Genomic DNA, 15811 nt, shown 5'->3' on the forward strand with positions numbered 1-15811 from the left:
CTTTTCTGACCGGTATTTAGCACACAGCGCTCTGTGGAAGAATTGTTGTACTTTGGATTGGTGCCTGAATAGTGCTCCTAAATCTAAAGCCTTTGGCCTGAACCCTCTCCTCCTCCATAGGGGTGGTGACTTTCTCTAATACTGAGAAGGATCTCCTCTTCTGGTTCCATTCAGGTGTTCATACACTGCCCTTGATGCTGTCTGCTTCCACTTCTCCATTCATAGCCTTGCAGTATTTTCCATAAGTCTACAACCTTAACTTTTCCATGGCCCCCTCGTCAGTGCACTGGTCTGCTCTGTAGGTTACCGGGTCTCTGTTACGGCAGCGAAGAGCCGCTAGAGCACTGAGTGTGCCTACGACGTTTGGAAGCTTTTCCAACCCCTGCAGGAGGCTTTTGTGCTGATTTTTAAACCCAACCTTGCAGGAGCCCCCCACCCAACGCCCCACCCCCTTATGCCACTCCCCATGGGATCTGCAATCAGCAGAGGAGTTATTGTAATCTCCGTTCAAGCACTACCTTCGGTGGTCTTTCAATGAGAGAGCAGATATGAGTATCTCGGGGGTCTGCAACAAAGAGCCAGTTGGGCCTAGTGAGGACACTGTAATGTGCTGACTCCCTCACATGCTCACAAGTGGCCGCCTCCTCTTCTCTAGTTGTAACTGGCCTTCTCTCTGAATTCCTGGGACACCTGCAGCTTATGGAAGGTGGTCACAACATTAGTATAGATTCACAGAAAGATTCAGAGGGCCAGCTCTTCCGGCTGTTCTTCAATGGACCCCACCCACAGGTGTGTCTGCCTACAGCACCCGCACAGCAGCAGGGAACTTCAGCAGTGCCCAGTCTGAAAACAGGTTTACAGTGTGTAAGCCGCAACTACCAGGAGGAGCAGTGCGCGTGAGCAAGCATCCTTGCTCCTCAACTACTACTGCTGTGGAAAACCAGTGTAATCTGCAGTGCTTACAGACTCTGGCGAAGCTGCAGACCCAGCTCCTGATCTCAGCTTTCCCTCTAGGCTACATGTGTGGTTCTAGCCAGATAGGGCTTTGTGCATCAGTTTCTTTTTCTGTCAAAGTCTGTATTAAGTGATATATTAAGAACATCTAAAATAGTCTGTTTATTAGGTTTAGAGTACTGAGCTGTTCGAGCCTGGAGCTTGAGCTATCATCCTTCTTCAGGAAGGGAAACCCAACCTCCTTCGCGTCAAAAACACCTTTCCCACAAAATACATTCAATTAATTCTGCTTTCTGTGTCAATCACAGACATGGCCACAGACTAACACCTCCACTCTGGCTTCTTCTTTTGATTTGTAAGTGCTCAGGGTCTTCTGTTTAGTTGGATCTTGATTTGACTCTTTACTCTGTGCACCTAGCTTCTGGGGGAATTCCGCCTCCTATACCACTGAAAGGAACACAGGATTATCTGTGGGCCCCTTTACGTTTCTATCACAGCTTTCTGTGGCTTCCTGCTTCAGCTGGGTTTGTGGGTCATTGTTATGCCACTGGCAGGCAGTATGTTCTTAAATGCACTGACAAATCTTCCCAGTCTGAATTATTTGAATCTGTTGTCCAGCATTACTGTCAAATAACTATATCAGTCCTAACAGTTCGAAACTAAGGCCCATATATATGTACTCTCCGGTCACAAATGCTAGTTGAAATTTGTGCCCGGTTTTTTTATGCCCAGAAAGTTTTTCCTGCGAACCAACCTTTGTATGAATAGGTCAGTTAGCAAAGAAAGAATTCTGACTGGGTTCCAATCCGACTTACTCATAAGTATTTATGATGTATGTCGCAAATTGCGACTCACTCCGATTGGAGAAAATCACTGTGGCGGTGGCCTGCTTGGGTCAGCAGACTACTATGTCTGTGATTGACTTTAAATAAAGTACCTTTTTTACGCACATCCATTTCCTTAAATGAAACATGCCGGCTATGAAAAAAAAATCCTTTTGTTTTAAAGTTTCTTTGATAGTTGACAGTAATCCTCCACACCAATGCCTATTTACCTAGAACCGTTTTACAAATGTCACAAAAGGGAAGGGGGTCCTATGTCCTCACTGCCCTTCTCTGGATCTTCCATAGATGCACATGTTGTGATGGATATCTTATATCATGTGATAGTGGATCATGGCATTGATTCCAATGAAGGTGACTTTTTCCTCTCTAGCAGTGGAACGGTCATACATTGATGTGCTGTGACCGATGCTGGGGACAGGGAGAGTACCAATCTCAGCATTTAATCTGTGGATGATACCAATGTCGGAGAATCAGTCACACTCATGATTTCATTTCATTTCCTTTCTGACCACCGAAGCCCAAATCAACCAAATAGTCCAGACCAGTCACCATAGATTTGAAGCGCTTATTGAACATCTAGCATTTCCTGGAAATATGCTATTTGGTCTTTAGAGTAAGGTCCATACCAGGAGTGTTCTAGCACAAAAGTAATGGATTCCTCCAATAACCTGATCACCTTATCAAGTTTCAGAGCATGGTCGGTCACATTGACGCTAATAGTGTTGATTGCGTATAAAAGCATCCATCACTCCCTCTTTCAGCTCGTTATTTCTATTCCAGTATCCAGTTCTCACATGCAATCTACTGACTTTGAAGCCTCAACATGGGAGGTTGATAGTTTTGCTAGGAACAAAATTTTAATCTGTGTAGATTGACTAACCTACCCAAAATAAGTTCGTTTTCTTAAATATTTCTCTTGAGGTGTTCCTGCTACATTCGGACTGAGGAGTGAATTTGTTTTCACATTTCTTGAACCAGGTAGCACCTGGATGCCTCATGTTTGGTTAATAACCCTATATTGCAAACCTATACCACAATAACAGAACAATGCAATAACAACCCTGGGAGTGTACTTTTGATTGCATTCAAATGATAAAGTATCTGTTTTTTCTTAGGTTATGGAGCTGGAGGTCTGCCTGCAGGTGAGTTATAAAAATGATAAACTTCTAATTGAAACGGATTTGATGCTGAAGACTTAGGTGATGCCTATATCAGCTTGAAACCCATAGTGTATGGCTGAATATTACTTCATGGGTGAATGAGATTAGATACGAGAGGTTAGTGTTTAAGAAGAAAGATATTGTATGAGCCCTGGATAGCTGGACGTCTATTGCACTGGTTCCGGGGTATTACGTAACAGCGATGACTGGGGAACTGGTATGTGTTTAGTAGTTCAAGTGAATTGGCTCTGAGTGATAGAGCTACAGAGACTTTAGCTGAAAGGGTGGGTGTGAAATTGGTGAAGGAGGGAAGGTATAAGATAACTGCAGTATGATCTGAAAAGCTGGTAGGGATGGTGTAAATGGTTGCAAGGGATAATGCAAGAGCTGGTTTATTGTGAGAGATAGTCTAAGAGTTGTTTATTTATGCATCGTGTTGCAGTTTTTATATTTGGCTTTGAGGGACAGAGTTAGCTGTGAGCTCAAGTATAATAGTTGGGACCAGATTTGCCGTCCTTTATGGATGGGAGCGATGTGTGAAGGATTTCAGTGTTGCATTGCATGAAAGACAGAGAATACCACAGCGCCAGATTTACTAAGAGTTGCCATCTTTTTCACTCACGCTAAGGCTGGTTGTTGTGCATCACACAGAGACTCACACTGTGGCGTAAAAGAAACTCTACACTGTCCAGCTTAGGATTGGTACAGCACCCTCCAGTACAAATTCCTTTGAAGAGATTAGCACAGGGCTCAGACATTTAAACTGTGAGCTTTAGTGTAAAGCGCACCTAGTAAAGACGATATACCGCTTCACTCCTTGCTTGCATCAGCTTTCTTTTGGCATTAGGATTGGGGTTAAAGGCAGTTCATGCTATTTTAATAAATCTGGCTTTGCACCAAAACCTATGGATTCTGTGCTTGTCCAACCGAAACACGCATCCCAGGCAAACACTAAGAGGGTGTTTGTGCAGTTGGAGATCAACGAGGAATAACTTTCAGCATAAAATACCCTTTGCATGTGAAATTGATTCAGTGCAAACCCTTAGTAAATCTGGCCCGTGGTTTGAGGATCAGTTTAAGATGTTCACTGGAGGGGTGTAAGAGTTTGATGTGTCAAGTATTGTAATGGATGGTGTAAGGGTTGTCTATGAGGTAAGGTGTAAGTGGTGGTTTAGGGAGGGTGTAAAGAGTTATCTAAATGTAGGATGTAAGTGCTAATAAAGGAAAGGTGAAAGAGTTGATCGTGGAGCACAGTATACACGTTTTGGCTGTGAGGATACTATGAGAGCATTAAATGGGAAACAATTAAAAGCACTGGACTGGAGGAAACAAGCAGGGCTTTAGCTATGAGGGTTAACTTAAACTCTGAAGGATGATGTAAGATTGTTGGTAGTGAGTGATTTTATGTGTGTTTGTAAAGCAGACTTTTAATTGAAAAGACATGAAGTCCGCGTTGTCGTCGTAGGAGATGTTGTGTGCACGGATGACGTTGGTAAGAGGGATCATGTATGCGTTGAAGAGGGTGGGACTGAGCAAATAACTTTGAGGCAATCTGCAGAGGAGTTTGCAGGTTTCCAAAAGAGTAAGGTGCTAGACTGGCAGCTTGTGTCCTATCCGTTAAGAAAGAGCATATCTGGGGGAGGAGCCAAGCTCGCAACCGAGATGGCCGCATTGTAGCTCGGCTCCGTCAACCTCCTGCCTGAAACACATATCCTGTACTTCATCCTGCCCCGAGGAGACACATTTGGCGGAATATGGGAAGGTGAAACGCTGCTCGCACTTACCGTCTGGCCTGGGGGCTCCGAGGTGCCGCGGAACTGGAGTTGTGCTCTTGTTTGCTCCGGAGCCTCCGAGGCGTGCGGGCCGGGTACTCGCCTGTGACGCTCGGCCGGAGCGGGGCATCGACGCCGGCCCCAGGTGGAGGAGAGGGGTCGGCTGAAGAGGCCATTGTGCGGTTGTGCCGGTGGCGACTGACCGCGCCCGGTCTGGTGGCCCGGGGGCTCTGTTGCGGGGCGCGGCCCGCCTCGGACGGGGGTAGACCGTACAGGAGGCTTGTCCCCCCCTTTGTTGTCCTGTCCGGCCATCTTGAAGCCCTTCGCCCGGAATCGGCGGGCGGCGCCCGTGAGACGGTGGCGCCGACGACCCCTTGTTTTTTGGCGGCCCATCTTTCTGCACCAAGATTGCCATTACCGGGGATCGACGGAACTCCGGTGAGCCCTATTCGACGGCCCGGTCGGAGGGTTGAGGAGCGGAGCATCCCTGCTGCACTGACAAAATGGCGGCCGGCGCCCTGGGTCCCGGATTTGTTTGGGGCGACGAGTCTGGTCTGTCGAAATGCACGATGGCTGAAGCTTGTGGGAGTGATCCCACGATTGGCGATGTCCTCGCCGCCCTATGTTCTTGGCGTGCGGCCATGGCCCTTGACGCAGCTGTGCAAGATAGCGCTTCTGCCGCCATGCCTGTTGGGCCGTCCCCCATGAATGCGGCCCGACTGAAGAAGTGTGCTGCTTTGCCTCCCTCGGATGTTGCAGTGAGTGATGCCGTCATTCACCTGGGAGACCGTATGTCTGCGATCCCGAACCTCCAGAAAGTTTTGATTGTGGCGGTCATGGGTGAGGGCCCCACGTCGGGGCCCGTCCGGGTCAGTCTGGCTGGGGAGCTCGGCGGCTGTTTGACTCGAACTGCTTTGGTGGGGTCCCATGGCTCCCCCGCGGGGGATACCTCGCCCCCTTGGACAGCGGAACCACACCCAGACTGTTTGCTGCTCCTGATGTTGCTCTTAGACACTTTGGTCTTCTGCCGCCATTGTTTGCATTGCTGTTCGAGACTGGGATCCCCTGCTTTGCACCCTTGGCCTGCCTTGTTTCGATCCTGTGTACACTCCATGCCGAACTGCTTGCTGTATTCTATTTTACTGTATACTAAAGCTATGACCAGGAGAGGACAGGGGTGAGACGGAATTGCCTCGGCGGACTGCTAATTATTGTGCGGAGATGAGGACTGCTCGCAGCTGTAACAATATGACCGATTCCTCTTCATGTTCCTGGTATTTGAGGTTGTGTCAATCTCGTTTCGATGTGGGTTTCAGCAGTGTTAAGGCGGGGGGTAGGAGCTGAATGTTCGATTGCAGATCTCCCCTCCCACTGGTTCTCTTTCCCTCTTCCTTTCTCTTTTTGTCTGTTGTGTTCTTTTCTCACTTTCTGATTCTTCTATATTTCGGGTTCCACTTAGGGCGACAGGCACGCTGCTGGGGGGGTAGGCCGTAGCCTTCTGCAGGGGTGCAGGGTGGTGTGGGAGGGATGGGGTCTTTATATTGTCCGTTCTTCTTAGTTCTATGGCTCTTTTGTATCCCTTTATCGGGGTGCTGTGTCTGCGCGCGTCCTCCATGGAGTGTTAGCCGGCAGTGTGGGGTATGACTTCCTCACGTCCATGATAATGATAGCATATATATCGTGTCTTACTCGCTTCGACCCCGATCGTGGGTCCCTAGTTCTGTGTCCTTTATTCGCCATGGGACGCGTATAGCGGCGCTGCGCTCTTTCTTTCCTGTTTTAATATTCCTTTCTCTGCCCTTCCCCCCTCTTTTTCCCTTTTATTTGGGTTAGTATAGTGGATGGCTACCTTAGCGTTGCTGTTCTGATTCCTTTGTACTGTACCAGCACACATTCAGGTGCTGACGGGTGGATGGTGGGCAGCGGTGGGAACTGATTTGAAACGGGGCGACTCTATGTTGACTTTTGCCAATTGCTGCTATTACTTCCGCTTCTCACTGTTCCTTTGTATTGATGCTTTACCAACTGCCCGCCATAGGATTTCAGATGTCAAAAGTTGCTACTGCTCCTGCTATGCTTCCTTTATATTATAAAATTAACCTTCTTTGATCCTGCTCCTAGCTGCTATACTCGGCCTCTTAATGTTGATTGCTTGTTCATATACTGCTGAGAAACTGCTGGGGAATTCCAATGCTGACTTTGTGCGCTTATAATGTGTCGTGGCCGGCCTGATTGGTTGTAGGCCCGTATTTGTATGCTTCTACTTGCACAATAAAGGTTTTAAAAAAAACAAACAAAAAAAAGAAAGAGCATATCTAGTGGAGAGCGGGTCCTTGGATCCCAGTCTCGTGCAGGTGCCTGATGATAATGGGGTGTGAGACAGTGTCAAATGCTGCAGAGAGGTCCAAGAGAATGGGGCTTCTGTGTCTCATCTGTCAAGAGTGATGCTGATGTCTGCGGCGGCAATAAGTGCTATTTCTGTACGGTGGTCGGCCTGAATTCAGACTGCACAGCATTGAGGAGCTGATGGTTCCTGAGATAGTCTGTGAGGTGTTAGTTGATGAGTTTCTCTAAGACCGTTGCTGGGTATGGTAGGAGGCAGATGGGTCTGTAGTTGGAAAGCACGGCTGGATCAGTGGATGGTGTCTCAAGCATTGGTGTGATGGTGGCATATTTTGAGGTGTGGACAAGTCAATGGAGGTGTTGAAGATATGTGAAGATGGGTGTTAGTGCTTCAGTGATTGGATGGAGTCCTTTGGTGAAGGCGGGGGGGCAATGGTCAGATGGGGACCTCAAGTGGATAATCTTCATGGTAGCAGCCATTCCGACGATGGTGACAGTGGGCCATGAGGTCAGGATTTCTTCTTCGGCTGTGATGCAAAGTTGCACTGCAATGGTGACTAGGTCTGGTTGATGGTCAAAGTTGCCGTAAATGGAGGTGATTTTGTCACAAGAGAATTCTGAGAACTTGTTCCAAAGGTCTTGTGAGGGGGTGACGTGGTGGAGGTGGAAGGAGGCACAAGATATGCCTGTTGCTGTTAGTGCCGGTGTCAATGTGATCGCCAAGAGCTCTGCTCTTTGTGTTCCGTATCTGCTGCTGGTAGTGTCTTAGGACTTTATGTGTGGTGTCTTGACTTGGTTTCCACTTGCACTCCTGTTTCTTGCACTGCCGTTTTGTCAGCCTGAGTTCCTCTATATACCAGCTGGCCTGTGTTCGGATTCGTGCCATAGGGTTGCGTTCAGGAGAGCCAGAGTTTCCGTATTAAGGATGGTCTATATACAGAGTTATCCTGCTGCCTGATTAGGTTTCTAATGGTGATATTTCTTTTCCCCTCAGGTTATGGTGCTGGTGGCTTGGCTGCAGGTAAGTTACTTAAACTGGCCAGCCTGATGGCTAGTAGAGATTTAATAAGGTGTACCAGACATACCCCTATAAACCTCTGAATTAATATCAGAGCGCTGCACCCTGTATGCTAGAACATTTTTATTTTCTCAATTACATTGTTTTGTCTTGCATCATCAAATCCATCCTTTCTCCTGTTTCCTTGGGAATATGTCATTTTTTCCAGAGTGTTTTCACTGCCTCATGCTCTCCATATGCTCTCTGGAACGCTTTCCGCTGGCACTGTGCAATCCCTCTCTTTTGTCTTCTATTTGATGCTCTGCCTCTCTGTTATGATACTTGTGTGTTTTGCTCCCATTTTATCGTTGCTTTGCATCCTTCTCTCGTTCTGTTGCTTGTGTCATCCGTCATCCTTCTATTCCTTAGCCATCCTTCTATCTACTCCCTTGATTCTTTTGCCATCATTCCCTCTTCTTGAAGATTTGCTATTCTTTTATCCAGTGTTATCAGTACCACCATTCTCTTTTGTGGTGACTATGCCAACTTTCTCTCTTTTTATAACTGGGCCAGACTGACCTTTCCTTGTGTCTGTTCCCACCATCACTCTTTTGATACCTGCACCATCCTACCTGCTTCTTGTGTCAGTTATACTCTTTCAGTTTCTCACTTGTGCTAACCTTGCTTTTTTGCTTCCTGCTACATCATTAGCTCTTCTGGTCCATGTATTTGTCACATATGGGTTTCTGAGATCAGCCCCAAACTGTTACTGTGTACAACCCTGGTATAATGTTGAGGCCTCTAGCTTGTTCTCCGGGCCCAGGGATCTTCCTTGCATTAGTGAACAGTCCCATGCTGTAGTATGTGCGTAACACTATGGCATTTATGGACACAATAAAAGAAGGTCTGGAAACAGCAAACCTCCAACATAGACATCTCACTGACTACAAGGAGACAATCCACCGAAACAATTAATAATAATGATAGACTATGGTCATCAGATAACCAAATCTCATTAGACATGAATCACTCACATGTATTGATCACACATCCATTCTCACACTCGTTACTGACCCCAGGGGTCCTCAGACGCTCCAGGACGAGGTTCTGTGTCAGATCATCTTCCTTACTTGGAATGGGAACAAATCAACCTTCTAAGGAGATCATAGGGGCTTTACTCTCTTTTAGTAAAGTGTGGACAGTTCATGTGTTTGACAGTTACTGGGGCATGTTAGCTAGTGGGACGGCCTAAGTGTGCTGTATATCCTCAAAGCCCCACTAAAGTGATTGGGCAAAGCTGTGATAAATGTGGGCCTATAACAAAATATGTGTGCAATCTGGGGCAGGATCCAGTCCCTGAACTTAAAAGCAGGGCCACTCCTGTACTCTCTCATTCACCCGGTTGGGAGCCATACACTGGTGACACACACTTGATTACCCCCTTACTTTACTGTATGGTAGGGGAATGGTAAATCTGGGTTCAAAGTGGCTTTCATTGACTGTGTCCAGGTCTGTCCAAAGGTGCAGAGATTGTGGGGACCAGAAAAGCTGTCCACAAATGGTTCAAGTCAACCAACTGGAGGTTTGTCCAACCTTCAGGTCGCCCGAGAGTCCTATCTCATCTCCATAGGATGGGAAACAGAACTTCTAGGAAGAAACATTCCTCAATGGGAGTTGCATGATCTAAGTCAATAGCAGAAGTCTACCGTGCTTTACAGCTCATCACCATTTCTTCCCCTCCCCCTGGAAACTTTCCTCATTTTAAATACTCATCTGTCCAGTTCATACTCATCTGTCCAGTGCAGCATGCAGCAAACGAACCACCTGAATTCACTGTCTCTCACACTGGACTTGGGCACTTAGCCCAGGCATACTGAAAATTCACCCTTTGTCAGTCAAAGAGTTAGGGAAGCCCCTCTCTCTGGCTTTGTATACTGGCTTTGGCATCTCCTAGAGGGCTTGTTGGGATATTACACTTCCACAACCATGCACACCCCCAAAGCCTGGGGTGCCATTTAGCAGTTGGAAGGTTGTCTGCCAGTCTGCTGAGTTGACTAGACACCTCAATTCTGCAACCCCAAAAAGCCCCTTGAGACACATGTAAAGATTCCCGCCTCCCTCGTTGCTAAATCTCTTTCCTAAAAGTGCATCGACTGATTTCAGCAGATGCACTTTCAGTAAAGCAGAATCCCAAGCAGGCATTCCATTTTGCTTTCCAGAAAAAACCTCCCCAAACCTGATTTGTTTATTAAAAGCAAAAAAGAAAATTCCCTTACATGCACAGAGTTTTATTCCTCCACATCAGAAATAGTTCTCTTTTTTCATGCGCCTGATTGGCATGGCAGACCCAGACAAGAAAAATTATTGGCTGATGTGTCACCCTACAAACCCACAAAGCTCTAGTAGGACGGTCCGCCAGGTTAAGAGTTTCCAAATGTAGAACCAGCTGAGGCTCCGCTTTCAGAAACCTGGTGGTTCTCTCGCCTCTAAATGTGGTGGGAGAACTACGGATATGAAAGAACAGAGCTCCCACTCCTTTAAACCCTAAATGACCCCTCTAGTCTCCAGACACGCATTCACACTGATATGGAAGTGTTGATAAACCTGTGTTTTGTATGTACCCATCCTCACTCCTGTATTTCCCTCCACTTTCATCCATTTTTACTGTACCATATGTCTCACCTAACATCACTCCAGTACCACCTTCCCCATTCTTCTGAGCTATCTTCACTGGGTATCCATTTTGTGCCATGCATCTCAATTGGAGTTCCATTCTTCATCTGTCATTTTTTTTCTTCTTTACCATCCTCTGATCGACATACCTTCTGCATCATACTTTTCTCCTCTTGATCCCTGCCCCGCCACTTTCCCGTCTCTGTTATCCTTTCAATGTCTTTCTTCTTATACTTATCTTTCTGTACCATCCTTCTCTCATCTTTGTTCATTATGTGACACTCTTCTCCCATGGATGTCTAGTCTCATCATCATTATAATCAATTAGACTGGTTACTAATCAAAGGTAACCAAGTGCAAAGCTTAGTTGTTCCTTACCTTCTTAGCCATCGCATCACGCCTTGGTGCTTTCACTCTTGTGTTTATCTGTAATCTCTCTCTTTTGAAGATCTATTCTATGCCATCATTCAGTTCCCAGTGTCTCTTCTGCCTTACCACTCACTTATTCAGAATTTGTTTTGTGCTGCACTCTCTTGTTAAATATTATCCTCCTCAACATGAGAGTAAAGGACGAGGTTTGTGGTGTTAAATGTTTGTGCTTTCATATGTATTGAGTGATAATATTGATGACTTCTGATCTGGAACTTCTCTGTCCCAACAGCGAAACCTGCAAAGTCCTACGGTGGTGGCGCACTGGGTGCCCTGGGATATCGAGGTAAGTCGAGCTCAGAGAGTCTGGCAGGAATCTGCTGTTTATCCCTGTTTCTCCTAGCTCTCTTTTGACATCAGTGTTTTCCACAACAATATTGGTGGGTGGTGTTCAGCACCACCAATATTTGTCACCCACGTAAGATTCAGACACAAAGTACTGTGTGATCCCACATTGATTCTGAAACTGTACCACCTCAAATTCAATCAATTTTATTGTGTATATTTGGAGACCTCCTGTACTTGTCTGACCCCTTTATTCTAACCCCTCCAATATGTCACAAGCTATTGAATGTTGTGGGATGTTATAATCTCCTCCGTTATTCCAGTGTTCACACCCACACCATGAAGTTAAACATGCGCAATAGTGTCATTGCCATGCAGTCAGACTTGTACCTTTTTCTTACTGTGCACTTCTCACTGCTCCCTTCTTTTCTATTAGGTCAGATGTACCACTGTTGTCTTTCAGACTCTTAAAATTATATCTTCTTCCATGTGTTGTCTCTTTGTTAGTTCCTCCAATTCTTTATTTTCACTATTTCTTTCAGTTCTCTCAGTTTTGTGTTGCTGCATGCTCTCTCTCTATCAAAAAGTGCAGGAGAGGCGGTGGGGGTGGGGGGAGAGGGAACAAGGAGCTGGAAGAAGGTCCAGTGCCTGTGGTCCTGGGGTTAAGATAAATACAAAAACTGGGGTCACTGTTCCTAAATAAGAGAGGAAAGAAGTCAGTCAGTAAGAAAACTTTATTTGGTTAATTACAACCTTAAAAGTATACCCTATACATAAAATTACTGTTAAAACTTAAACAAGATCATATTAAAAACATGGCATTTGTACTTCCCGTAAAATAGTACATTCCTTCGTACTAAATACAAAAATACCCCTAGGGGTAATTAAGTCAGGTAATTTCCATCAGCATCAAATCAATTCCAAAGGTTCCAAATCATAACGTTAACCTTTACATGTACAGGCTCATCCTCCCCCCATGAGCACCGCATAAGATATTTACTCTGAACACTTTAGGAACAACTTGACTTTACACAAAAATTTCCCCATAGCACAAGCAATATCTAGATACCTCATTTCAGCTATAAAGCTAGCAGCTTGCATCCTATTTCTGATCCTGTATTTTTTAAAAATCGGGCATAAAATTTCTTTTCGTAAATCTAAAAACATCATACAGTCTAGTAAAATATGTACAATATCGCAGTGGGTACCCAACCCACAAGTACAGGTTCCATTATTATTCAACATAAAATTTTTGGCTTCCTTGTTTCCATAGCAGGGGTTTATCCCCATTCGCACTTATAGGACCTCACGTCTTAGGCGGTAGCTGGGCAATCTGTCTAAGTAGGGGTACTGTTGGTTAAGTTCCCAGGCCAGGGTCATATACGACACCGAAACTTTCTGCAAGAGATACTCTCTATCATATGTGCGGGGCGTCTCGGCGCCCAGTGACCTCAGTTCCTTCCTAGCTATACGTGGATGACCCAGTTCCGGGAATAGTTTTAAGCCCAACACACCATAGGCTTCACTTAGTGCGGCTCTTGAGGAAAGAAGTATAAAAAGGTTGAACAAAGGTTGGGCACATGTAAAGTGGCGGTCAACAAGACTGTTTCCTGTTGACCTCACACATCCCGAGGGATGTCGTGCTTCATCATAGGGCTGTTGCTCCTCGTTGGGCTGGCGTTGCAATGCACCACAGGTCCCCAGAAGGGTCACATTGGCAGAGATCTTTTGTTCTAATTGCTGTATGATGAGTGCAAGAAAGAGTCTTTGTGGGGTGATGTTGAGTGTGTTATGGTGTGAGTTAAAACTGATTAGGGATACCGCCAAAACTTTAAGGAGTTGTTTGCCGCAGAGTCCTGTTTAGTGGGGCTAGACTTTAGAGATGCCCCACCATTTATCATGGAGGAAAACTGTATGTTCTGTCAGCAGGAGGCTCGAGATTCACCTCAGTGCTTGTTTTATGTTTGTCTTTCTTCCCCGGTTTACGCTGCAGCTGATTCTGATGCATTTCCTTTCTTTTGTAGGAGGTGCTGCATGCGGGCAAGGGAAGTACTGCGGCCGGAAAAGGAAATAAGCAAGCCACTGCTTTACAATTCACCTCATGAAACTTGGTGCTACTGCGTGGTCGGGAATGCAAACCTTGAATTACACAAATAATGCAAAAAAGACGTCCGACTCAGTAAACTACCCTTCCAAACTGATATGCCCATCTACAGAGAAAAATACACTGATAATGCTGTAATAAGGAAAGAGACGGTGGATCTGGAAGCCACGTGCTTGGAGGAGTGAAATGAAAGAGCCCCTTACTGTATGACCAGCGCTTCTGGGGAGCCCGCCATCACACCCCTCTCTTCTCAGAGAGGAAGTTAGACTAGGAGCAGAGAAAGGTCCCTGTCGCCCCCATTCCCCTCTGCTTCCCCTCTGGTGCTATTGAAATGTGGGGAATCCCTTATACACCGCCCCAACATCTCCGCAGGAGAATCTATGCCTCAGCCTAGGGTCTCTGCAAGTGCCCTTACTTAGACCTGTCTAGAGGAGAGAAATGAGACTGAGCATTGCCACTCGTTCATAAACGTTGGCATCAGTGCCTCTTCGGCCTGTTGTCGGACGTCTGTAGCACAAGACAGACATTGTTCCCCCACGTCTTCTACCTTCTCATTTGCCTCCGTGGTCAACTGACTCCAGATCCTGCACCCACAATGTATGAGAGCCTGTACATGTTCCTGTTGGACTTTCTACTTGTATAATACTCCTAAACGACATAACTTATGAGTTGAACCGGACCCTGTCTGGAATGGAAGATCGCTAGCTTGTTGGTGTATGTATGCTTGTGCAATGACTTTGGGTCATTTTTTGCTGATATTGTGGAATGGGCTGGGCTAGTTGACCCAAATAGCCAAGGAGTAGGGGGCCTTAAAGCCTTTGCCCCACAGTTCTTGTCTGTGGTGCTGCTCAAACAATTGCAGTTTTGTCCTCCTCTTCCTGTCTTCTTACAGCCCTCTCCATTTCCACTGTGAAAGCAGGCGAGATGATCCGGCACCAATCATTACAGCATGCCCTGTGTGCCAGGGCTTAACGGTGATGCCAATGCACACGACTGCCGAGAACACGTTATCCATGCTTTATGCACTGTGTAAAATAGCCGTACTGTTAATAATGCATAGGAATCCAGGTCTAGCACCTTCCAGTGAAGGCCATGAGATCACAGTTACTGTCTTCCCCTCTGACTACCATGATTCATAACATTAGCTAGTGTCTGTCTGTTTTGTTTTGGGCTGATTTTTCTGTACCTTGAAGATTTTCTGCAAAATGTTCTTTGTAATCACAGATATAACGCTGATGAAACACTTCTTTTGTACAAAAGTAATAAAACGAAATGTTAAAGTAACTGCTTCAGATACAGTCTAATAAAAGGAACGTTTTGAAAGATGGTGGTGTGGTTTGTCTGCATGCCGACAGGATTGGAAGGTTGTTGATGGTTGCACTTTTCTCAGTCTTTTGAGGGGATTCCTGGGGTATGGACAGGAGATGGCTGGACGGGCAGTCTGCTGACTGCCTTTATCCTGCATGCATCAGTGTCCAGAGTTCTGTGGCATTATGTCACCTTGCGATGGGGATAAATGTACGCGTTTGAAGGGACAGAAAAATGAACGAGGGAGAGTGTAACACTATTCAAATTCGGTGTGGCAATTCGTGGATGAACTACCAAACTCATCACTCGGCAGCTGGTGTGTTTTCACAGTAGTTGCTTCATTTGATCCCAAAACTACAGAGCCCATGGCTGGTCAGTTGTGGAAGGATAAAGCCCAAGAACACTTCGGTAGGATTAGAGTATGAAAGCGATATCGTTTTTTTTACATGGCTTTTATTTAACAGTGAGTTAGGCTTGGTGAACTTTTAATTCAAGAAATATATCTCTTAAAATAATACCCAAAACTGGATCCTAAAGGACCCCATTCCATATCAGATCCCAGTACTGGTTAATTCCTTTGAAGGCTGCCCAGAACTGTGGCTTTTGGGGATAATAGAGCTACCTCATCTTGGGGCATATTATCAAGGGGGTTTATCTCCGCTTTTTTGGCTTTAAAAGCCAAGAAAGCGGAGATAAAATTATCTCCCTATTACCTAGCTGCCGCTAACACCAGTTAGAGACAGCTAGTAGGAGATAGCGACCATCTTGGGCCCCACTTTGCATGTCAGTGATATTTATCACTAATGAGATGCAAAGTGGGCGTGCCAAGATGTTAGAGACTGAAAACAGTCGCTAACATCGCTATCTCCTATTACCAACTTTTGGAGATATTCTCGCTAAGCAGGAATATCTCTAAAAGCTAACACCTGCCCCTGAGCAGT

At 45.9% G+C, this 15811-nt stretch overlaps 1 protein-coding gene across 21 annotated transcripts in view; it reads left to right on the forward strand.

Annotated features, from left to right (window-relative positions):
• The window catches only part of LOC147729783 (uncharacterized), a 373027-nt gene extending 358142 nt beyond the window's left edge, over positions 1-14885 (forward strand). For all 21 annotated transcript variants that reach the window (XM_086954663.1, XM_086954667.1, XM_086954668.1 and 18 more), the window contains 4 exons: positions 2915-2941; positions 8069-8095; positions 11406-11459; positions 13483-14885. In XM_086954663.1, coding sequence (XP_086810789.1) covers positions 2915-2941; positions 8069-8095; positions 11406-11459; positions 13483-13532 — 158 coding nt within the window. In that variant the 3' untranslated portion in view covers positions 13533-14885. The remainder of the gene's footprint in view (positions 1-2914; positions 2942-8068; positions 8096-11405; positions 11460-13482) is intronic.
• The last annotated feature ends 926 nt before the right edge of the window (positions 14886-15811 follow it).

The sequence above is a fragment of the Lissotriton vulgaris genome, chromosome 2_1 (genome assembly GCF_964263255.1).
Source record: "Lissotriton vulgaris chromosome 2_1, aLisVul1.2, whole genome shotgun sequence".
Taxonomy (NCBI): Eukaryota; Metazoa; Chordata; class Amphibia; order Caudata; family Salamandridae; genus Lissotriton; species Lissotriton vulgaris.